This window comes from Canis lupus, chromosome 5, assembly GCF_011100685.1.
Source record: "Canis lupus familiaris isolate Mischka breed German Shepherd chromosome 5, alternate assembly UU_Cfam_GSD_1.0, whole genome shotgun sequence".
In the NCBI taxonomy this organism is placed as follows: Eukaryota; Metazoa; Chordata; class Mammalia; order Carnivora; family Canidae; genus Canis; species Canis lupus.
This window is the reverse complement of record NC_049226.1, coordinates 42,299,875-42,325,267: the sequence shown is the minus strand read 5'-3', so window position 1 is coordinate 42,325,267 and position 25,393 is coordinate 42,299,875. Positions and strand designations below refer to the sequence as shown.

At 43.4% G+C, this 25,393-nt stretch overlaps 1 protein-coding gene across 4 annotated transcripts in view; it reads left to right on the top strand.

Annotated features, from left to right (window-relative positions):
• The window catches only part of NT5M (5',3'-nucleotidase, mitochondrial), a 39,719-nt gene that overhangs the window by 7,274 nt on the left and 7,052 nt on the right, over positions 1-25,393 (top strand). For 3 of the 4 annotated variants that reach the window (XM_038537124.1, XM_038537126.1, XM_038537125.1), the window contains exon 3: positions 8,929-8,989. In XM_038537124.1, the coding sequence (XP_038393052.1) occupies positions 8,929-8,989 (61 nt within the window). Of the gene's footprint in view, positions 1-8,928; positions 8,990-11,902; positions 12,410-25,393 lie in introns of all 4 variants that reach the window. The other variant, XR_005359594.1, reaches the window with a different exon arrangement.

Below are 25,393 nucleotides of genomic sequence, written 5' to 3'. Positions count from 1 at the left end.
GTGCCAGGTGGAGAAGGCAGAGGGGTTTCAGGTAGGAGGGGAACAGTGAGCAAACACCTCATCTGCCCTCTGTCCTGAAGCAGCCTCCCTGGCATGCTGTGTCCTGGCTGCAGTAGCACTGAGCAGGAGACTGTGCCTCCCTGGGAATCACATCACATCCTGAAGAGCCTCCTTGGAATATCTTCAGGGGCGACCACCCCTTATCCAGTAATACACAAGTATATTCTTAATGAAAAACTCTAATGGCGTGTGCACGTAAATGAAGAAATGTGAGTTGCCCATTTTGTCCCTTTGTCCCGATGTACGTCTCCCTCAATCCCACTCTTTGTGTACCAGTTAACAACTTGGGATGCAGGCTTCCAGACCTTTTAAAATACATTTACATACTTATTTGTATATAGTTTTGCAAGTTTATATGTTCTACCTGGCAGCCAGACTAATATTCCTTTTTTTAAAAAAAGATTTTATTTATTTATTCATGACAGAGAGAGAGAGAGAGAGAGACAGGCAGAGGGAGAAGCAGGCTCCGTGCAGGGAGCCCGATGTCTCCAGGATCACACCCCGGGCCGAAGGCGGCACTAAACTGCTGGGCCACTGGAGCTGCCCCAGACTAATGTTCATAAAGCAAATTCTGCTAATGTTGGTCCCCTCCTGAAACTCTCTTTCGGCTTTTTATTGCTCAGAAACAAAACCCCAACTCAGCCAGGCCTGTGAGGTGGTCTGTGACCCAGCCGTGCCACCCTCTGATCTCTTTTCCAAGCACACTGACTTGTCTTCTGCCCTGTGGGTGCACCAAGCTTGCTTCTGATCTTATAGCCTTTGTTTCTTTTCTTTTTTTTTTTTTTTTTAAAGATTTATTTATTTATTTATGAGAGAGAGAGAGAGAGAGAGAGAGAGAGAGAGAGAGAGGCAGAGACACAGGAGGGGGGAGAATCAGGCTCCATACCGGGAGCCTGACCTGGGACTCGATCCCGGGACTCCACGATCGCGCCCTGGCCCAAAGGCAGGCGCTAAACCGCTGAGCCACCCAGGGATCCCCTAGCCTTTGTTTCTAATATACACTTTGGAAATGTTTCTCTGCTGGTACCTGGCGTGGCTACACTGTTTTGAGTCCTTCAACTCTGAGCACCTTGCATGTCACCTCCTCAGAGAGGCCATACTGCTGTAGCTAAAGAGGCCACTGTCCCCACCTAGTCATTTGGCCACATTCCTCTGGCTACAAGTCAGCTGAAGTCATGTGTCTGTGTTTGTCCCTTTCTCTTTGAAGTGTCAGCTCCCTGAGGTCAGGGATTGTCTGGGTTCCTACAATGCTGCCTGGCACACAGAACATACTCAGGCATCTGCTGAATAAACATTCACATGATAATTGTTATTTATAAAATAGGATTGTGGGGCAGCCCAGGTGGCTTAGTGGTTTAGCGCCATATTCGGCCCAGGGCCTGATCCTGGAGACCCGGGATCGAGTACCATTTTGGGCTCCCTGCATGGAGCCTGCTTCTCCCTCTGCCTGTGTCTCTGCCTCTCTCTCTCTCTCTATGTCTATCATGAATAAATAAATAAAATCTTAAAAAAAAAGGGTTGTGGTCCTCTATATTCTGCTTTCTCTTTTTTACTTAGCAATATAATATACGTTAGCAATATAATATACGATATAATATACGTTTCCATAACAACACCATCAAACTGTCTTTTATTATTTCTTTCAAACTGTCTTACTTTAACTACTGCATGGTATTTTATTGTATACTGTATACCATCATGTGTGTAATGATTTCCACACAGACACACTGGTTCTTATTTCTTCTTGTATATCCCAGCTAGTGAGTGTGGATGTACATGTGCAAATATTTCTGCACAGTAGTGGGCTAGCTGAATCCAAGCCATATGCATTTTAAAACAATTTTTATTAAGGTATAATTATGTAAGTGTTATGTTAGTTTCAAGTGAACCACATAATTATTCAACATTTTTAAAAATTATTCAACATTTGTATACATTATTTAGGGTCATTATGATAAATGTATTCTTTTGTTTTTTGAAGATTTATCTATTTATTTGAGAGAGCAAGAGAGTGCTTAGGCATAAGTGGGGGAAGGGGCAGAGGGAGAGAGACCCCAAGCTGACTCCCTGCAGAGTGCAGAGCCTGATGCAGGGCTTCACCTGACATCCCTGAAGTCATGACCCTGATCATGATCTGATGGGAAACCAAGAGAGTTGGATGTCCCCCCCCCCATAATTGTATTCTTAATCCCCTTTGTCCATTTCATCCATTCCACCCCCCCCCCCATCTGCCTCTCCTCTGGCAAACCCCAGTCTGTTCTCTGTATTTAAATTTGATAGATACTTAGTGATGGATACTTAGATAGTATCCTTTTTGCAGATGTTCCCCCCATAACAACTAGCTCAGTATATTTCATTTACAATACTCTCAGTCGACATGACTTATCCTTGAAAGGGGCATTTGACATGTAAAAATAGCCAAAACTGCTTGGAGTCAATGCCAGCAAATAAATGAGTCCTATCAGAATCTCCCTAGTGCTTAGAATATGATGGATTTTAATGTATGTTGAATAAAAGGAACTCATGATGTCTAAAGCAGTGAGTATTTTCTGATGGGACTGTACTTAGCTTCAGAAATCTGTCCCTAAGAGAAAGCAGAAAAATGCTTGCTTAAAAAAAAATAAAGCTCTTGGTTAATTTTGGAAAATTAAAATATAGGTCATTTATAATCTCATCATTGAAACCACCACTTTCTTATATTTTGGTGTCTTTGCTTGAGTTTTCTTTCATACAGATCTTTCCCCCATAGTTGTTATCTTATGTGTAACTCCAAAACGTGTATTAAGAGGTAGTGCTGTTTGCCAAAACAAGTATTCGACATCATAGGGGGATGACTTAACACCGCTCATTTAGAAGGATGAGTTTATATGTGGTTGCACCTGTGTTTACACATGACTTTCAATACCTACTGTTAGAAGGCGAAGGGGGAACAGTACAGCATCCTCCAAACTGAGAAGGTACTTCGAGACCAAGGACCCTGTACTCTTTACTAAGTTTTATTCAGGTGTCAGGCAGATGATGATGCAGAGCTGCACAGCTATTCTTTGCAAAGTCCCAATCCCAAGCCATAGATTTTTTTAGGCAAGGGGATGTACAGAGGGCACTATGGTAAGGTCAAAGGGTCTAACACTTTACAGACCTCATGGTGCCATCTGAGTGCCAGAAGAGGGGAGGAAACTATGTTATCTCTACTAGTTTTCTAAACAACTTTAGGGAAGCTCAGGACAGGCCTTCTCCCACTCTAGTCAGGGCATGTGTTAATCTCCTAGGGGCCTAGGAAGTGTACTCCCAAAGGGAGTCATTGCGTGGGCATGAACAAGATGGAGGGCCAAAGATGGAGTCAGTGTTGGTAGCATGCCTGTAGTTGAGGGGCCTGACATAGGAGGCAGTGTATCCATTCCTTCATTAAACAGATATGTTATGTGTCACTTCATAGATACCTGGCACTGTGCTAGCACTGGGGATAGTTTTGTAAATAACAAATAAGGTCTCCAGTCTCCAAGAGTTTTTATTATGGTGGAGAGGAGGATCAGTAAAAAGAAAAATGATGTTAGCTTGCAGTGAGTTTGGTGAAGGAAATAACAGGCTATGTGTTTGAGACTAAATGGGGAAAGGGCTCCTTCAGGTGGGGTGGAAACCTTTCTCTGAGGAAAGGTTTCTCTGAGGACATTTGACTTCAGAGCTGCATGTGAAAAACAAACTAGTTAGTAAGAAGCCAGGGTGCAAAGGCCCTGAGGTAGGCAAGGATTTCGCTTAGTTAAGTAACATTTTGAAGGAGACCAGTAGGGCTAGAATTCAGAGAGTGTGATGGGGAAGGGAAAGATGATACTCTGGTGGAGGATCAGATTGAACAGAGAATGATATGATTTAACTTAGGTTTTAAAAACATGGGCTTGGGGTGACAAGTTTGGGCAGGCATTTCTCCAAAAAAAGATATGCAAATGGCCAATGAATGCATGAAAATTTGCTCCAATATCATTAGTCTGTGGTGAAATGCAAATCAAAACCACAATGAGGTACCACTTCACATCCACTAGAATGACTATCATAAAGAAAAAGAAAAAAGGACAAATTGTGTTACTGAGGATGTAGAGCATTTGGAACCCTTGTCACTGCTGGTGGGATTGGAAGATGGTGCAGCTGCTGTGGAAAACACTTGAGAAGACATTTCCTCAAAATGGTAAATGTGGAGTTACGGTATGACCCAGCAATTGCATTCCTGGGTATACTTGAGAGAGATGAAAATAGATGTCCACACAAAAACTTGTGCATGAATGTTCCCAGCAGAATGGTTCATGATAGCCAAAAGGTGGAGACAACCCCTATGTCCATCAGCTGCTAACATGGGCAAACAAATGAGGTCCATCCATCAACATCCAATGGAATATTACTCAGCAATTAAAAGGCATGAAGCATGGATACATTCTACAATGTGGGTGACCCTGGGAAACGCTTTGCTAAGTGAAGGAGGCCAGTAACAATAGACCGTGTGTTACAGGATTCCATTTATGTGAGATATCCAGAACAGGCAAATCCACAGATAGGAAGGAGGTTGGTGGCTTCCTAGGGCCACAGGCAGAATATAGAGTAATTATTGCTCATGGACACAAATTTCCTTTCGGGGGCATGAAAATGTTCTGGTGTTTGTTGTCAACCTCTGTAAATATAGTAACATTCAGTGGATTATAAGCTGAAGATGGGCAGCTGTTAATGGTTTAAGGATTCTATCTCAGTGAAGCTGTTTTTTTAAAAAATCAGCCTGCTCTAAAAAAAAAAAAAATAACATGAGTGAGTACCAGAAATAACTTTACTGGATGAAAGAAGCCAGACAAAAAAGAGTACATACTCTGTTTCCATTTACATAAAATTCTGGAAAATACATTCTAATCTGTGATGACAGAAAGCAGATCAGTGGTTGCCTAGGGCCCAGGGGTGGGGTAGGGACAAGGAGAGGCATGTGGAGAGATGATAGGGTACCAGGAAACTTTTTTGGGGGTAGTTATTAATTGTGATGATCTATGTTTCACATGTAATTTATCACATTGTACTTGTGTAGTTTATTACATATCAATTATACCTCAATGAAGCTGTTGAAAAATAATCAGTGCAGGGGTACCAGGTGGCTCAGTCAGTTAAGTGTCTGACTCCTGGTTCTGCTCAGGTCATGATCTCAGGGTCATGAGATCAAGCCCTGTGTCAGACGTGCTCAGTGCTAAGTCTATTTCAGATTCTCTCTCCTCCTCCCTCCCCCTCTGCCCCTTTCCCTGTTTACTCGGTCTTTCTCTCACTCTCAAGGAAATAAATAAAAATAAAATATTAAAAAAATAGTCTGGATGCTGGGTGCAGAAAGGCTTGGCAGTGGCAGAATTGGAAGTTGAGGAACCATCAGAGGTGGTTGTGGTGACACAGTTAAAAAGTGGAAGTGAGGGCAGCCCCGGTGGCCCAGGGGTTTAGCGCCGCCTTTGGCCCAGGATGTGATCCTGGAGGTCTGGGATTGAGTCGTGCATCGGGCTCCCTGGATGGAGCCTGCTTCTCCCTCTGCCTGTGCCTCTGCCTCTCTTTCTCTGTGTCTTTCATGAGTAAATAAATATAATCTTAAAAAAAAAAAAGTGGCAATGCTTGAGACCAGGGTGATGACTGAGGAGGGAAGTTGATGGAATGAGGCACACTTTGGAGGAAGAACCCATAGGCCTGGGGATGAATTTTGGGGTTTAGGGGAAGGGAAGGGAAATGGGTACCTTTCAGGTTTTTGGCTTGAGTGACTAGAGCTATATAGTAGTGCCATCAACGGGGGAAGGAACAGGTTCAGGGAGTGGAGAGAACCACATGTGCCATTGTGAAAAAACGGAGTTTGAGATGCTGGTGAGATGTCCACATGGAGATATTCAGGCCATGAAGGATGTAAGCTGGGCACTCGGGGGAGAGAGCTGGATGGTGGAGGCAAAGTTGGGGGCAACTGCATAAAGGTGGTGCATCAAACCCTGCATGACAGTCATTGAGCAGGGAGTGTAGGTGAAGAGCCTCTGAGGGTCTGGATCACAAGAGAGGCTGGGCGCTTGTGCTGGGTGGCCGATGACTGGCAGGCATGCCAGGACAGGCACTGTCACAGAGGAGGACAGGCCATTCGGGTGCTGGTGAGCAAGAGGAGGAGAGTGGGCGGTACATTGGACACGGTGACATGAGGGTCCTGGTTGATGACAGGCACTTTTTGGGGAGTGGAATGGATGGACTCCAGGTTGGGGTGGATTGAAGCATGCACAGGAGGTAAGGATGTGGGGTCTGTGGGTGCAGGCCACTTGTTAGATGTAGCGGGAGCAGAGAGATGGGAGGTCGTGGGAGTGGGTGTGAGGTCAAGGCCGTGTGTGTGTGTGTGTGTGTGTGTGTGTTTGTGTTTTAAGATGAGATGGAGCAGAACATGTTTGAATGAGGGTATGGAAGAGGAGTCCAGGAAAAGGGAATGTGGCAGGGTGATACCTCCTTGTGAAGATTAGGAGATGGAATCCGAGGAAAAATGCAGGGCTTGCCTGGAGAGGAGGGCAGGATGCCTGTTCCTCCCATGCATTTGAAACGGAGAAGGCAGTTTGAACACAGGCACCCTTCTAGATTCCATGATGAGAAGACGGAATCTCAGAGCGGAGAAGTCTGAGGACATGAGGTAGTGTGTGACCGCTGTCTCGGGGAGCAGTAACATGAGCATACCCAGGGCCCTGGGGAAAGGCTGCCTGGCAACCGCACCAGTGCCTTGGGGTTGTAGTTCTGAATTTAAGATGAAAATGGCCAAACCAATTATTTGAGTTGTGTTTTTTTTCCTCCAGCATTATCTGGTTGCTTGGGTGCTGGTGGAAGAAGCTGGAGATTCAGGTTCTTTCTGGGCCCAGGTGGAGGGAGAGAGAGACTGGCAGGGAAATGGCAGCAGGGCCAGAGGGGCCTCAGGGAGGAAGGTGGCCAGGGGTGACAAAAGCGTGTGGAGCATGAGGGGGGTAGCTGTCTTGCTGAGGCTGAAGGATTGAGCAAAGGGATGACACACTCCAAGGGTGTTGGAGGTGGGATGGAGGTGAGCTGGTTATAACTGGGACGGTGGGTCTGGGTCCGTATGTGTGTGTGTCTGTGTGTGTGTGTATGTGTTGTGGTCACTGAAGTTGATGATGGGGTGGGATGGAGGCCTGGTGGTGAGCCCTTGGGCTGGGGAGGGCATGAGGGACAGCACCTGGGCAGGCAGAAGGTGACAGCAGCAGAGCAGGACAGTAGGCGGGTGGCTGTCAGCCCCAGCTTCACTGAGTCACAGATTTTGAAGGAGTCGCTGGGTGGACTGGGGAGACCTTGGGCCCTGAGGCCTCCACCTAGCCCGTCCAAATGATCTCTTGGTCTCCTTGAGGAGGAATTCAAGGACAGACACAACACAGCGCATGAGCAGTACACAGGCAGGAAAATTTGTTGAGGTGAAAGTGGACTCGGGAGATGTGAGAGCAGGCGAGCTTGAGGGAGATCTGTGCCCGGTGGGCTGTGGGTTCTGTCCTTTGTTGACAGTTGTTAACAAGGGGGTGGAATATTCACTACTTGAGGAGGGGATTTCTTGGAAGCAGTGTGGTCTCCCCTAGGAATGCGGGTTACGTGCTTTCTCTTCCTCATGTGGTTGGGGGTCTCCTGTCAGTATGGGGATGCGGCACGATGAAGGAGCAGTGCTCTGTCAGCCATCTTGGGCCTGTCTGGATTGATCGGCTTCTGGTGGTTTTGTTGTGGAGTGCTGCCCGGACGGCCCTTCTTTCCTCCTAGTTGACCATGACTTCCTCTCTGCCAGCCTCAAGGCATCCTGCTAGGGTCTAACTAACTGCCCCCTGTAACGGAGGAAAGGTCTGGAAGTGACAGTGGAGGGTGAGGAAGACCCTCCTCACCTTTTGTCTCTGTAGCAGGTGGGGTGTGAGGAAAAAACAGCTTTCACTCCCAGGCACACAGGGGAGGTGGAGTTCCCCTGTGAGGCCCTCTGGTGCAGGCAGGAGGCCAGAGGACACGGAGGAGAGGCTGAGGACCTTGGGGACTGACCCTGCACATGGGTGGGAGGGGTGAGGCTGGTGAGGCTGGCAGAGGCCGCGCCCAGAGGGCTGAGACCCGGGGTCACTAGAAGGCATGTGCTTTCTTCCCAGGGACCTGGCAGGTAGGTAGGTAGGACTCTCGGGACTAGTTTGCCAAAGAGCCAAGGAGCCAGGGAGATCTGATCCTCCACAGACTCGGGTTGATGAGGCTCAGAGGGCGGCCCTCTGTGGATGTTTGGGACCAGATAGATGGCTCTGTTGGTGAGGGTCTGGGGCCCCAGACTCTGGGAGGGAGTGGTCCTTGGCCGTTCTGAAGGGCCTCCCTCCCATGGTCAGGGAGCTCAGCCTGGCTGAGAGAACGGGGCTCCCCTCTCCCCCCTCTGCCAGAGGGCTTGGCAGGCTCACTTTACAGAAGGCTTCTCCCTCTGGGGTTCTTTACTTTGCATTGCATGAGGCCCTGATTTTCCCTCAAGTAACTTGCTCTGCACGTTTGAATGCCTCTCTCATTGCCAGTACTTCTTTTTCTCAGTATTTCTGTGTTCAAATTCCGGAGAGGACGAGTGATTTGCCCAGCTAAGCCTTGGGCTCTGGCCATGCAGAGTTGCCATCCGTGGGATGCTCATCCCTGAGCTGGTTGTTGGGCCAGAGGAGAGGTCACACATGGCTGCTCAGGGCTGTGGACAGGGTGGGTGTCTCTGGTTTGGAGAGCAGTGCGGGACAGTGGGTGCAGACTGGTGAAGGCCTGATGCCCGCTGAGCTGAGAGGCGGGGTGGTCAGGGGTGACAAAGGCCATGTGGATGTGAGGGCTCAGGCTGACTCTCCTTCCTCTTTCTCACAGCACCCATGTCTTCATCTGCACGAGCCCCATCAAGATGTACAAGTACTGTCCCTATGAGAAGGTAAGATATGCAGCCGGCCTGCAGCAAGCCTGGTGTTTGGCCCCTTCTCACCTTTATTCCTCATGTCGCGGGTAAGGGATGATGGCGCTCAGCACACCGGGGGGAGGGGCCGGGGATGCATGCGGACTCTCACCAGCAGGCTTTGGCAGCTGGGGTGGCCTTGTTTCAGCCTCTTCTTCCTCCTGCCTGGCTCTCCTCTTCCAAAGACCTTCTCTAGTACCAGTCTGACATTCCAGCACGTTCTCTGCACAGCGCCTGGTGAAGTTCTCTAGAAGGGTGACCACCCCAATGGTAGTGAAGCATCGTTTCTGAAGTGTGAGGCAAGGAGAGAAAATGTGTAGGAGGAGGCTCTGGAGGCAACCCAAGCCCAAATGTTAGGGTGGGTGAATTTATTTATACCAAAGTCTTAGGCAAAACAATTACATTGTGTTTTGCTGCATACTTGTGTCATCATCTTTATTATTTATTTTTTTAATATTTTATTTATTCATGAGAGAGAGAGAGAGAGAGAGGTAGAGACACAGGCAGAGGGAGAAGCAGGCTCCATGCAGGGTGCCGGATGTGGGACTCAATCCCAAGTCTCCAGGATCGCAACCTGGGCCGAAGGTGGCGCTAAACCGCTGAGCCACCCGGGCTGCCCATCTTTATTGATAAGAAATAGAATTACATAAAACAGAGGCTTTTCTGGGATTTGGGAACCTGTGGTTGCCAAACCCATAGGGAAGATGTGCTGCCCAGGATGTGGGCATTCGCACCAGAGGTGGGTTCAGGGGAGGTGGGAGCAGCCTCCCAAGTCCAGGAAGGTGGGATTGGGGACCCAGAACCCCCTGCTTAGGGGTGGGGAGACTCACTCAGCACAGAACTTCAGGTGTGAGTTCTCTCAAGTGTCTTCACATGATCTCTCCCTCTCCAACTCCATATGAGAAACAAAATGTACACAGTTCACCAACATTAAGTGCTTTCGGTGTGCATTAAATGGAACAGTAACTCACGCTGACTGTTTAAGTTAATGATGGTGTTGTATGAGACACTTGGCAGCCACCATTCATAGTATGTCCCTGCACCCATTCCCTGGTTGTCCCAGCTGAACTCAGGGGAGTTACTGACTTACCACCAGTTAGGACTGAAGGCTTGGTCTGCTGTGATCAGGAGAACAGCAATCTGAAGTCGGGTCCCCAGACCAGTGGGATCCACACCCCCAGACACTTGATAGAAGTGGATGTTTTCCAGCCTTCGTGGGACCTGCTGAGTCAGAAACCCAGGGAGCAGCCCAATGTGTTTTAACAAATCCACCAGGTGCACCCCTGAGTGTGAGGGACTATTGAACCAGAGCAGCTGTTTCAGCTATGGTTGTAGTGGGCAGTCAGGGTGACTGTCTAGTGCTTATCGGAGTGAGAGTGATAAGATGGCTGTTGTCCATGCATTCCTGCAAATTCGGGTTCCATCTGATGCCTGCCATCCCACCTGTAGAGGTTCAGCCCGAGACTGCCCTCTGAACTCCAGACAACTCAAACCGATGTGTCTGTCCCTGGGTACTGACATCCCCTCATCCCATGTCTGTCTCACCTCTTTCCGTAAACTGGCACTGTCCACCAGCCTCTGAGGCTGAAAGCCAGCGAGCCATCCTGGTGACACCTGTCACCCTTACACCTGGCACATTAGCAAGTTGTGTGTCCCATTCAGGGTATCTGACATCTGCCTGTTTCTCCCTCCATCATATCCCCAGCATTTCTTCCCAGAATTGCTACAAGAGCCTTCTACATGGCCTGATCATTTCAGTGCCACACAGATCCAGAGAAGGTCTTGTGTCGTGTTGGCCCCTGACTAAAAACCTAACAGTTTCCCACTGCACTTAAAATAGAATTTAAAAATATATACGTAGACACACGTGAACTTCTCATTCTCAGCAAAACCTGCACGCCCCACGATGGCAGCGGCTGTGCCCGTCTTGTTTATTGTTAGTTCCTGTGCCTGGCATGCTGTAAGCACTCAGTATTTGTTGTCGGTTGAATAGATTCGTTTGTTCCACAAAGACTTATCAGCTATATCTCTGTAATAATAATGTTCGCCATTTATTTGATGCTTTTGATGCACTAGACTTTATACTTTTTTTTATATATATACTTTTATTATCAGTACAGCAGCTCCCTGTGAACCGGAGTACACCTCTGGTCTGACAGATGAAGAAGAAGGCAGGGCAGGGGCAGGGGAGGGGGCGCGCGGGGCAGCTTGTCTTCTGGGTCTAGTGATCACATAGGCAGTGGGGCTTGGTCCAGAGCCCTGCCCTGAGCTGTTTCCACAAGCAGCGCATGCTCACTGTTGAGGGTTTAGAGTCCAGTGAACACGTGGGAAGAAGATATTACTTGGGACTTGTCAGTTACAGCAGCATCAACGGTGTCCGGCTAACTTGAACAAAAATTAGGAGGCTGTTGGCTCAGAGAATCACGGGAGAATCTGAAGGAGCAGCCCCTTGAGAAGCCGGGTGGGAGCCAGAGCCGGCAGGCAGTCTCCCCAAACATCTGTGCTCACAGGAGACCACAGCCCCATTCATACTCCATCCATGGGTGTCTTTGCCAAGGATTCACATTCCCACGAGGGAGGCTTACCAGCGGAGCTCAGGTCACATTCTTGGCCCTTGGTCAGGGGAGGGTGAGCATCCTGGCTGACATCCCATTAAGAACAGAGGTCTTGGCACAGAAAAATCGAAGTGCCGATATCAGATGAAGGGGTGCAGAGATAGTGGATAGTGGATACCCTGACCAAACCAAACAGCAACAAAATCCTGGCTACGAACCTGCCACCTAGTGATAGAAATGCTGTTAACATTTTGTGGTTTCTAGTTTTTCTTTAATGCATATTAAATATAATAGGTGTATTTTTAATAAATTTTTTAAGATTTATTTATTTATTCAGAGAGAGAGAGAGAGAGAGGAAGAGACACAGGCAGAGGGAGAAGCAGGCTCCACGCAGGAAGCCCGACGTGGGACTCGATCCCGGGTCTCCAGGATCACACCCTGGGCTGCAGGAGGCGCCAAACTGCTGCACCACCGGGGCTGCCCTAATAGGTGTATTTTTAACAAAACTTGAATCTCATGTGGTTTAGTATCCTTTTTCTCCTTAATGTAGTTCTAGCATTTTTTCTGTCACCAAATATTCTTCAAAAATATGATTGCGAATAGCTGACGTCATCTTGTATATAAATCTTTGTATGATTACATCTGTAGGATAGATTCCAGGAGATGGAATTCCTGGCTTCCACGAGGAGGGTGCACTGTGACACACACTGCAGGGAAGAGCATACTGTCACTGCTGTTCTGGCAGCAGGCCCTCCCCACCCAGGGTCCAGGCTCGGCTGTGTAGGTTCGGTCAGTGGAGGAAGTGGGACACTGAACGAATACATGAAGACAACAAAATGGCATAGTATGTGTGAGGAACTTTAGATGAATTGTGATGGCTCGTGGACCTAGAGCCTGTGGGGTTGGGATCAGCCTCGGGTGCAAGCTTATCTCCCAGCCATATTGTCACCTTCTCTGCCATCCCCCAGAACAAGTCATTAGGGAAGGCAGACATGATATCTTGTGAAGAGATGAAAATAGCCCCAACCACCTCCTATCCTTCCATCCATGTGCCCTCCTATCCCTAGTAGCCAGACCTTATGTCCATGACTAGTTGAGGCCGGGGGCAGGCGAGTGCTGATGATTCTTCTGCCTAGTGCCTATGGTGAGGGAGTGCTGGGGCTGGTCTTGGAACATCAACTGAGGATGGATGTTTTGCCCTCACGGTCTCAGTGGGTGCTTAAGACCTAGAACTCTCAGAGAGCTCTTCCCTCTGCTCCCGCCCCCAGAGCAGCATCAGCCTTGGGCAAAGTGGGAGCTTTCTCTTTAGTTCATTCCTCTTTAGGCCCAGTCAAAGGAGGGAAATGTAATTGCTTAAGAGATCAACTTCTTTATCATACCTAGGGAGTCAGACTTAGGTGTCATTCAGGTTATTAGAGCCTTTCTGGCTGGAGCTTTCTGACGCGCTCAGTAGTAGCTAACTCATGAGTTAGTAGTATATGCAGGCAAGAGCTTCACCTGTAATGATCCATTAACCTTCATAAATAGCCCTTTGAAGTAGGTACTGTTATGATCCCCATTCTGCAGATGAGGGAACTGAGGCGCAGGGAGGTTAAGTCTCTGCTCAAGGTTGGCAGCAAGAACTGGTGAGTCAGGCTTGGGCAGTCTGACTCCATACTGTGCTATTTTGACCCCTTCTCTAATTCCAGACTCAGAACTTAGCATGATATAACTAGTTTTTTTTTTTCCCAAAGAGATTTTTTAAATCCATGGTAAATTCATGCTCAAGCATGACATTTTACTGTTACTTTTCCTCATTCAACAAGGTGAGTGATCACAAGTGGGATTAAGTGAGAAGCTTGGATGACACAGTGGGACATGTCCTTTTCATTTGAAGTCTGGTCCCCGGATAATAGGTCTACCAGATTCTGTTTGATTTTAAGAATAAATGTTAAACATTTCCACCCCATCATTGAGCCTCTTCATGAAACTCATTAAAAAATGTAGATAATGAATTAAATTTCTTTGTACATTTCACCCATATTGTCCGACTGCTCCCAGAACTTGAACCTCTTGTAAGACTTACATTAAAAGGTGCATCACTTTCTGTTGCCACCAAAATAAACTATAGGTTCTTTTAGAAGCAGTGAGAGCCATACTCCAGCATTTCAGGAACTTTCTCTGGTGGTACCTCCCATTTTGTTTGCTACCCAGTAGTCTAAAACTAGGGCTTATGGTATGTTTTGGCCCAAACTATTACTTATAAAACAGTTGGATGCTCTTGGTAATTGTCATAGGGATTTTGGGAGGATGATGTAAACTTTTGGGAATTAGATAGGCACTGGTTGTGCAAACATAGTGAATTATTTAAAAAACCACCAAAATGTATACTCTAAATGGCCATTTTATGGTATGTAAATTATATATAAAAATGACTATAAAGGGGAATAAAAGGGAACAGCCTTTTATGGTATAAAAAAGTGATACACCAAGAAAAAAAGAGAGGTCTTAAATAAAACAAAAGAAAGAGCTGGTACAACTGTGATTGATAGAAAAGAAATACAAAAGATTGTAAGACTAGAAAAAATAATTATATGCCAACAAATTGGACGATGCAGAAGAAATGGATAAATTCCTAGAAACATAACCTTCCAAGACCATATCATGGTGAAATAGAAAATTTGAATAGGCTAGTTACTACCAAGGAGATGGAACCAGTAATCAAAAACTTTGCAACGAACAAAAGCCCACAACCAACCAACCTATTTCAAACTCTTCCAAAAAATAGAAGGGGGCTAGAGGGATTCTTCCAAACACATTTATGATGCTGGCATTACCCTGACACCCAAAGCAGACAAGAATGCCACAAAAAAGAAAAACTCAAGGCCAATATCCTTGATGAACATAGATGCAAAATTCCTGAACAAAATATTAGCAAACTGAATTCAACCATACGAAACGGATCATATACCATGGTCAAGTGAGATTTATTCCAAGAATGCAAGGATGACTCAACAATCTGCAAGTCAATTAAACTTTAGAAAAAAAAATTAATAGAACTTCAAAGGGAAATAGACAAATTCACAATTCTTATCAGAGGCTTTAATATCCCTGTTTTAATAGCTGATAGAGTAAGTAGACACTCTCCCCTGCCAAAATCAGGATATAGAAGCCTTGAACAAGCATTGCCAACCAGCTTGACCAAGTTGACATTTTTAAAAAATGTTTTATTTATTTATTCATGAGAGACACAGAGGGAGAGAGAGAGGCAGAGGGAGAAGCAGGCTCCATGCAGGGAGCTCAACATGGGACTTGATACCGGGTCTCCAGGGTCACACCCTGGGCCGAAGGCGGCACTAAACCGCTGAGCCACCTGGGCTGTCCCCAAGTTGACATTTATATAACACCTCACACAACAGCAGGTACCCGTTCTAGTCCAGTGCACATTTAGTAACATAGGCTGTGTTTTGGTATGGCAGATATACTAAAAGTCACTGAATTGTGTACTTTAAATTGGTAGATTTTACAGTATTGAATTATATCTAAATATATTAAATTATATCTAAAAAACTTGGCTATTCAGATGGCTGATCCAAAACCAATTCTATTTTTCTACTTTGTTGTGGTTATTTTATCCTCTTAATTGGGTTTATGGACAGAAGTGCATGAAATTTGTACAGGGTCTTGGTTCAAGCCACTGTCCCTGAAAATTTTGGGCTTTATAGCACCATTTTTCACATCTTTCAGTAAATGAAGTAGATCAGTAATGATGACACTTGTCATTGGGTAATGGTATGTCCCCACCATCTCCTAGCACTTGCATCCCCTCCTTGATTTGAGATTTGTCCGAGGATCTGCTTGGCTGAGCAGACCAGGGCTTTTAGGGGGATTCCACCCCACATTTAAATAGCAAAGACCATGTCTAGCTCACAGATCTTCATTTCTGAGTGGTGTCTTTGCTTGTGGACCTACATATCTCTCAGGGCTGTGAGGAGGTGTCAGGGAGCTGCTCCAGGCCGTGTCACTTCCTTGGATGTGCTGCCCCCTGTCCTTTCTCAGCACCATCCTCATCAGCACCCCCTCCCCATTCATCATCCTCACACTGACATCGTCCTACAGTGACTGGCTTTATGAACTTGCTGCTCATACCCTAGGTCTTGGGAAATCACCTCCCTTGAAAGTCCTTCTGGTGATTCTTTTGCTACATATAGCTTGGATTCAGTTTTAGTCATTTTGACAGATTCTGGTTTACGAATGGTAAGACCATTTTACACTTGGATAGCTCTACATTCATCTGGGCTGAATTATTTTATCCTCAAGTATTTTTAGGAACTGAAATTATAATCAGGTGAATAATGAGCAATGCCTCTCTTCCAAAACAGCAGTTAATAAAGGTATTGAAAGATGCTTGTCCAAGCCCTGACTTTTCCTTAGAGGTGTCTTTTCCTTAGAGGTGTCCCTCAGACACCTAACCCTGCTGAGCCCTGGCTAAACCTGAGAGCCACAGTTTCACCTTTGGATCTGCGACCCCACCTGTGAGCTTCTTTCTCTCTTTTTTTTTTAAGGATTTATTTATTTATTTATTTATTTATTTATTTATTTATTTATTTATTTATGAGAGAGAGAGAGAGAGGCAGAGAGAGGCAGAGACTAGAAAAAAGTAGGAGCTAGTAAATAATCTGGAATCAACAACTTTTTCAACAAAGCAGGGATGTGATGACCAGAATGTGGTAGGGAGAGTCAAAGTGGGCTTAGGGAACAGACTGCCCGGTTCCCTATCTTAGCTGGGTAACCTCAGGCAAGTTAGCAGACTTTTCTGTGTCCTAGTTTCTGTAGTGTGGTAATGGTAAAGGAAAAGTCCCATATCTTAGTTTTTTTTTCTTTTTTTTTCTTTTATTTATTCATTCATGAGAGACACACAGAGAGAGAGGCAGAGACACAGGAGGAGGGAGAAGCAGGCTCCATGCCAGGAGCCTGACGTGGGACTCGATCCCGGGACTCCAGGATCGTGCCCTGGGCCAAAGGCAGGCGCTAAGCTGCTGAGCCACCCAGGGATCCCCCACCTGTGAGCTTCTTGATTCACCTCTCAGGGACTTGGCTTCTTTATCAGTACAATTGTAGTAATACCTTTCATGGGTGTTATTAAAGAAAATTGACTAGTAATCATATTGCTGTATATAAATGTAGCAAGTCAATGCATTCATTATACACCTTGAACTCATACAGTGTTACATGTCAATTGTATCTCAGGAAATATAAATTAAAAAAATAAGGTTGAAGGAGAACTTTACATAAACCACCTAGCACTATACTTGCTAGCAGTAAGTGTCATCCTCTTGTTTCTATCTGTCCCCAAATTCTCTTGCCCAGCAGCAAAGAATGAACTTCATCAAACCTTTCTGAAACCAGAAAGCCTGGACAATTCTATGGTTGGTTAGTTTTTCTGCATTTTTAAATCCCAGAAAAAATAAGTTTTGTGTAAAGTTGCCTGTTGCCTACATACAGTTTGATTACAACCATGTTTAAAAAATAATATATAAAAAAGGGAAGGAAATACAGCCAACTCAGATATTTCTAATGTTCCTCAATTTTCCAAATTTTCTTTGATAAGCTATTACTTTTGCATTAAAAATGAAAATGCTTTTTGCTTAGCATTCAGTAAACATTTACAGAGCAATCTGCTACAAGCTTACAAAATGCCCCACCTCTATTTTCAGGAGCTGATGACAATGTGTAGAAAGATAGATGGTTGGTTATCACTTTGTCCCAGGCCTCTGTGGTCACACAGGAGGAAGCCAGGGTCAACTTCTTGGGGAAAGTAAGAATTGAGTTGAGACATTGGAGATGAGAAGGTAAAGAAATGGGAGAGCAAGTTCTGAGTGTAGGAATAGCATGGACAAAGGCAAAGAGGAATTCCAGGGTTCTCAGTTGGGTATGGGGTGTGTGTAGGGGGGGTAAGGACAGAGAAGCATGGGAAGGAGGTGGTGGTTGGCAGGTTGGGGTGAGATGGGAGAGGCAGGTGATCCTTTGGTGATCAGGAGTTTGTACTTCAGGCTATAGGCACTGAGAGGCTTTTGAAGGATTTTTAAGCAAGGCTGTCATAAATCCCATTGGTATTTTTTAATGCTCCCTGCAGCAGTATAGGGGATTCAGTGGAGGCCACACACAGCCTGCTTCAGTGATCTGGGTGGGCTATAAGGAACACCTAAACCAAGATGGTGACAGAAACCCAAATGGGCTTAACTGTTGCCATAGGGGTGACTTGAAAGACTTCTTACACCCGTGGGAAACAGTGAAGACCCTATGAAGCAGTACAGTGTTTATTTGAAAGTAGACTTGGGCTAGCTATAAATGTATATTGCAAATTCTGGAGCAACCACTTAGAAAAGGAAAAAAAAAGGTATATGCTTCTTGATATGGTAAGAAAATACAGAAAGTGGAATCATATAAAATGCTCAATTAAAATGATAAGAGGTAGAAAAGTGTGGAAGACAGAAAAGAAATAGAACAGGGAACAAGGGCAGAGTTGAAAATGATAATGAATACAGCATATATTTATCCAACTATGTCAATAATCAATTTAAACATTAGTGGTCTAAGTGATCCAAATTAAAAGATTACTGTAGTGATTCAGAAAAACGAGACCCACATGTATGCTGTTTACAAGAAACACAGTTTAAATATAAAGACATAGATGGATGGAAAGTAAAGGGAAAGAGAAAGATATATCATGCTAGCACTGTGAAAGGAAAGTGAGAGTACCTATATTAACTTGAGACCGCAGATTTTAAGCCAAAGAAAGTTATCATGGATGAATAAAGGCATTATATAATAATAAAAGAGTTAGTTCTCCAAGAAGATATACTAATTCTTAACATGTATGCACCTAACAACAGTGTTAAAATAAGTAAGGCAAAAACTGATAGAACTTCAAGGAGAATTAGATGAATCCACTATTACAGTTGGAACCATCAGCATACCTCTATCAGAAATGGACAGATCTAGATGGCAGAAAATCAATAAAGATACAGTTGCATTCAACAGTACCATCAATCAACTAGATATAATTGACATTTATAGACTACTTTAACAACAGCATAATACGTATTCTTCTCAAGCTCACATGGAGCATTCATCAAAGCTGACCACATTCTGAGCTACAAAACACACCTTACAAATTTAAAGTAATAGAAATCATACATGTTCTCAAACTAGACACCAGTAAAGAAAGATAACTGGAAAATCCAAAATTTTTTGGAGATTAAACAAAACACTTCTAAATAACACATGATTCAAAGAAGGATCTCAATGGAAAATAAAAAAATAGAACTAAGTGAAAATGAAAACACAACTTTTCAAAATTTGTAGGATGCAGTAAAAGCAGTGCTTAGAGGACCATTTATAGCATGAATGCATACATTAGAAAAGAGTAAAGATTTCAAATTAATGATCTAAGCTTGTACCTTAGGAAACTAGAAAAAGAAGAGCAAATTAAATCCAATGTGAGCAGAAGAAAATTAATAATAAAAATTTAAACAAAACTCAATGAAATAAACAGGAAATCAATAGAGATAATCAATGAAACCAATAGCTGGTCCTTTGAAAAATGCAATAAAATCAATGAACACTAGGCAGGTTAACTAAGGAAAAAAAGAAAAATTACTAATATTAGAAATGAAAGAGGGGACAACATTCCAGATTGTATGGATATTAAAAGAATAATGAAGGAATACTATGGGGTTGGTGGGGGCTCAGGGAGGCAAATGTGTTATGTTATTGTGTCAATTAACTCATTTAAAGTTAAAAAAAATACTACAATTTTATGTCCATAACTTTGATAACCTAGATGTGAGAACAGTTCCTTGACACAATCTGCCAAACTATCACAAGAAGAAATAGACAATCTTTAAAAAACAATTAAATTCAATTTGCCAATGTGTAATATAACACCCAGTGCTCGTCTCGTCATGTGCCCTCCTAGAAACAGTCTGAAGAGACATGTACCTATTAGAGAAATTGAATCAATAATTTATAACCTTTCAAAAAGAAAGTACCAGGCCCAAGTGGGTTCACTGGTGAATTTTACCAAATATGTAAGAAAGAAATTTAAAGAAGAAATTATACCAATTTCTTACAGTCTCTCTCAGAAGATAGCAGAAGGAATATGCAGCTCATTCTATGAGGCCGGCATTACTCTAAGGTCAAAATCAGACAAAGACATCATAAGAAAAGAAGACCATAAACCAGTATCTCTGGGACACCTGGGTGGTTCAGGGGTTGAACATCTGCTTTTGGCTCAGGTAATGATCCCGGAGTCCTGGGATTGAGTCCCACATCAGGCTCCCAGCAAGGAGCCTGCCTTTCCCTCTGCCCGTGTCTCTACCTCTCTGTGTGTGTCTCTCATGAATAAATAAATAAAACCTTAAAAAAAAAAAGTATCTCCCATAAACATAGAAGGTAAAATCCTCAACAGAATAGCAAGTCAAATCTTACAGTATCTAAGGAGAATTATACACTAAGATCAAATGAAATTTATCCCAGATGTGCAAGGCTGCACATGTGATCATTCTAAAATCAATTAACATAATCCACCACATCATCTGGCTAAAGATGAAAATCACATGATCATATCAATAAATGCAGAAACAACATTTGATAAAATCTAGTACCCATTCATGATAAAAAAAAAAACAACCCTCAGCAAACTAAGAATAGAGAGCTTAGCCAACTTGTTAAAGAACATCTACCAATAATAACACACAGCTTCCATCATACCTAATGGTGAGTAACTCGAAGGTTTCTCACCAAGATCAGGAACAAGACCGAGATGTCCCCTCTCACTGCTTCTTTTTAACATTGTATTGGAAGTCCCGGCTAATGAAATAAGAAAAGGAAATAAAAGGTATACAGATTGAGAAAGAAGAAATAAAACTGCCTCTGTTCACTGATGACATGATCATCTATGTAGAAAATCTAAAAGAGCAAAACAAAGCAAACAACCCCCCCCACCTCCTAGAATTAATAGACAGTTATAACAAGGTTGCAGGATACAGGTTAATATGCAATACTCCAATCTCTTTTCTATATGCCAGAAATGAACAAATAGAATTGGAAATTTAAAAAATGCCATTTACAGTAACCTCCCTGACAGAAGTACTTAGATATGAACTAACAAAATACATGGAAGGGATCCCTGGGTGGCGCAGTGGTTTGGCGCCTGCCTTTGGCCCAGGGCGCGATCCTGGAGACCCGGGATCGAGTCCCACATCGGGCTCCCGGTGCATGGAGCCTACTTCTCCCTCTGCCTGTGTCTCTGCCTCTCTCTCTCTCTCTCTCTCTGTGACTATCATAAATAATAAATAAATTTAAAAAATACATGGAAGATCTATATGAGGAAAACTACAAATCTCTGATGAAAGAAATCAAAGAACTAAATAAATGGAGAGTTATTTCTATATTCATGGATAGGAGGACTCCATATTGTCAGGATATCAACTTTTCCCAACTTGATCTATAGATTCGATGCAAACTAAATCAGAATCTAAGTCAGTTATTTTGTGGATATTGACAAACTGATTGTAAAGTTTGTATGGAGAGACAAAAGACGTAGAACAGCCAACATAATATTTAAGAAGAATGAAGTTAGTGGACTGATGTTACCCATTTTTAAGACTTACTATAAAGCTATAGGAGTCAAGACAAAATGGTATTGGTGGAAGAATAGATAGATCAATGGAGCAGAATAGAGAGCCCAGAACCAGACCAACATAAATGTAGTCAACTGATTTTTTGTCAGAGGAGCAAAGGCAATGAGATGGTGCTGGAACAACTGGACCTCCACATGCCAGAAAAAAAGAATCTAGACACAGACTTTCCACACTTCACAAAAATTAGAATAAATCAGAGTTCTAAATGTAGAACTTAAAACTATAAAACTCTTAGGATATAAATAATACAGGAGGAAATCTAGATGACCTTAGATATGATGACTTTTTAGATAGAACTCCAAAGGAACAATTCATGAAAGAAATAATTGAGAAGCTGAGCTTCATTAAAATGAAAAACTTCTGCTTTGCAAAATATGATGTCAAGAGAATGAAAAGACAAATCATAGACTGGGAGAAAATATTTGCAAAAGACAACTGATAGGGGACAGTTATATATGATATACAAAGCATCCTGAAAACTCAACAATAAGACAATGGACAGCCTGATGAAAAAATGATCTTAAGACCTAAACAGTCACCTTATCAAAGAGGATTTACAGATGGCAAATAAGCACATGAAAGGGTGTTCAATATCCTGTGTCATTAGGGAATTGAAATTAAAACAACGAGATACTACTCTGCACCTATTAGAATGGCCAAAATCCAATACACTGACAACAGCATATACTGGAGAGGATGTGGAACAATAGGAATTGCTGGTGAGAATATAAAATGGTACACCACTTGGGAAGATAGTTTGGTATATCCCCACAAAACTAAACCTACTCTTAACTGTATGATCTGCTAATCTCACTCCTTGGTATTTATCCAAATGAGTGGAAAATGTATGTCCACTCAAAACCCGGTACACAGATGTGTATAGAAGTGTTATCCATGATAGCCAAGATTTGGAAGCAACCAAGATAGCCTACATAGTTAAATGAACTGTGGTACACCCAGGTAGTGAAAAATTTTCAGTGCTAAAAAAGAACTATCAAGCCATTAAAACATAAAGGAACCTGTTTATTACTAAGTGATAGAAGCCAACCTGAAGAAGGTACAATACTGTATGATTCCAATTTTGTGACATTCTGGAAAAGGCAAAATTATGGAGGTAAAAAGATCAGTGGTTTCCAGAGATTAGTGGGGAGGGAGGGATGAATAAATGGAGAGCAAAGTATTTTCAGGTCCTTGAAGTTATTCATGGTAGATGCATGTCATACATCTGTCCAAACCCATAGAATTTACAATACCAAGAGTGAACCCTCATGTAAATTATGGACTTTGGGTGATTACGATGCGTTGATGTAGGTTCCTTGAGTGTAACAAGTGCCCCACTCTGTTGTTGGATGTCAATGATGGGGAAAGTTGTGCACATTTGGAGACAGGAATTATATGGGAACTCTCTGTACTTTGTTCTCAATTTTGCTGTGAACCTAAAAAATAAAGTAAATTTAAAAAATAGTGTTCCTTTGTGTCCCTTTCAGTCAACCCCTTTCCCTCTCCCCTCCCTCTCTGGGGGTTGTTGGTATCAGTGAACGACTGATGTGTTGTTTATTCCTACACTCTTGCTTTTTACACAATGTCATATAGTATGGTCTCATACAGTTTGTGTCTGGCTTTCATTTAGAGGCGTCATATATTCCTTGCTGAATATAATTCTGTATGGCTGTATCATCATGTTTATTCATTTGCCAGTTGATGGACATTTGGGGAGGTGTTTCCAGCTTTTGCCTTTTGTGAATAAAGTTCCTGTAGACATTCATGTCCACATCTTTGGGTGGACATGTGCTTTCATTTCTCTAGGGCAGATAGCAAGAGTGGGATTGACTGGTTTGTATGATGGGTGTATGTTTAACTTTTAAAGTAACTGTCAAGACGGTTTTTAAGAGTGGCTATCCCATCTTGCATTCCTACCAGCAATGTATGATATGCCCAGTTGCTTCTCAGTCTTTTTTTTTTTTTAAGGATTTTATTTATTTATTCATGAGAGATACACGGAGAGAGGCAGAGACCCAGGCAGAGGGAGAAGCAGGTTCCCTCTGGGGAGCCCAATGTGGGACTTGATCCCGGGACTCTGGGATCACGACCTGAGCCAAAGGCAGACGCTCAACTGCTGAGCCACCCAGGCGTCCCCAGTTGCTTCTCAGTCTTGTGTGCACTCAGTATTGTCAATCTTTTTAATTTCAGCTGTCTTAGTAGGTTCCTCGTGATAACTCATTGTGGTTTTGATTTGTGTTTCCCTAATGACTAATGATGCTGAGCATCTCTTATGTGCTTATTTGTCCTCTGTATGCCTTCTTTGAGAAAGCGTTCATGTTTTTGACTGATTTTTCATTGGGATATTTGTCTTTGAGTTGGGAAAAATCTTTATTCTAGATACAAGTCCGTTATCAGTTAATGCTCATTTTAACATTTTCTCCCAGTCTATGACTTGTCTTTTCATTTTCTTAACTGTAGTTTTTGAAGAGCAGCATTTATAATTTGGGGTTTTATATGTAGGTTATGATCCATTTTGAGTTCATTTTTATATGTGTAGGAGTTAAAAATAGAAGGCTTTTTTCTTTTTTCTTTTTCTTTCTTCTTCTTCTTCTTTTTTTAATCCATGGGTACCCAGATATTCCTCTGTTGAGAAGCCTACCCTTTCTATGTTGAATTACCTTGGTACCTTTGGGTATGTTTCCTAAATATACTCTGTTCCTTTGATCTAAACATCTGTCTTTATGTGAATACCACTCTGTCTCAGTTACTATAGTTGATAGTGCCTCTTGGAAACAGTGTGAATTCTCCAGCTTTATTCTTTATTTAGAAAATTGTCAGGGCACCTGAGTGGCTTAGTTGGCTAAGCATCTGACTTGGTTTCAGCTCAGGTCATGATCTCAGAGTTGTGGGATGGAGCCCCATGTGGGGCTCTGCACTCAAGGAGGATCTGCTGGAGATTATGTCCCTCTTCCTCTCCCTCTTCCTGTCCCTCTGCTCCTCCCCCTGCTCATGCTCTCTTTCTCTCTCTCAAATAAATAAAATCTTTTAAAAATAAATGTTTAATGGTGGTGAAGTGTGAATAACATAGAATTTATCATATGAGCTATTTGTAAATGTATAGCCAACCTGTTTCATATTCTTGGTGCTATTATAAAGCATTTCTTTCATTTCAACATCCAAGTGTATAGAAATGCAAGTGATTTTTATGTATTGACCTTGTATCCTGCTATTTTGCTACATTTATTTGTTCTAGTAGCTTTTTATATATAATTTGGGACCATTAAAGTTTAACTCTAATAACATTTATTGAGTACTTACTATGTGTCAGACATTACTCTGTGCTACATAGATTTAATGTAATCACATGAACAACACCATGAAGACAGTCTTAGAAGGTTGAGTGGTTTGTTTGAGGTCCTGCAGCTTGGACACACAGAGCCATAGGAGAGGAGAGATAAGACAAAGAGCTGGAAGTCTTTGTCCAGCTGTCTGTACTGAGCACTCTCTGTGTGCCAGGCACTGTGCTAAGGCTTTTATGTACATTTTCCCATTTGATCCCCAGAGGAGTCCCATGAGGTAATACTGTCACCCCATTTTACTGTGGATGGCCTGGGTAACTTGCTAAGGACCCTCCCTGAGCAGCGTGGCTTGTTTAGGGAAAGTGGCCACAGCTGGTCACGGCTTGCACTTGGGAGGGCCCATGGCAGCGGGCACAGCGTGTGGGCTCTGGAGGTGCAGACCCAGTGCCACTTGCTGAACCTCTCTGAGCCTCAGTTTGTCTGTTTGTATAGTCTGTTCGCCCCCATGACCCTTTGAAATATGTGCATCTGCAGTCATTTTCCTACATAAAACCCACGTTTGGAGCTGCTCCACTTGTGGTCCACAGAAACACAGAAATTGGATATGAGTGGAAACTGTCATAGCCATTTGACATGGATGCAGCATTCAAACACGTGATTGGATTTTATATCTCTATGAAAGATTTTTAAATTTAAATTCAATTTAATTAGCATATAGTATACTGTTAGTTTCAGAGGTAGAGTTTAGTGATTCATCGGTTGTATATAACACTTAGTGCTCATTACATCATGTGGCCTCCTTAATGCCCGTCACCCAGTCACCCCATCCCCTCACCCTCCTCCCCTCCAGTGACCCTCAGT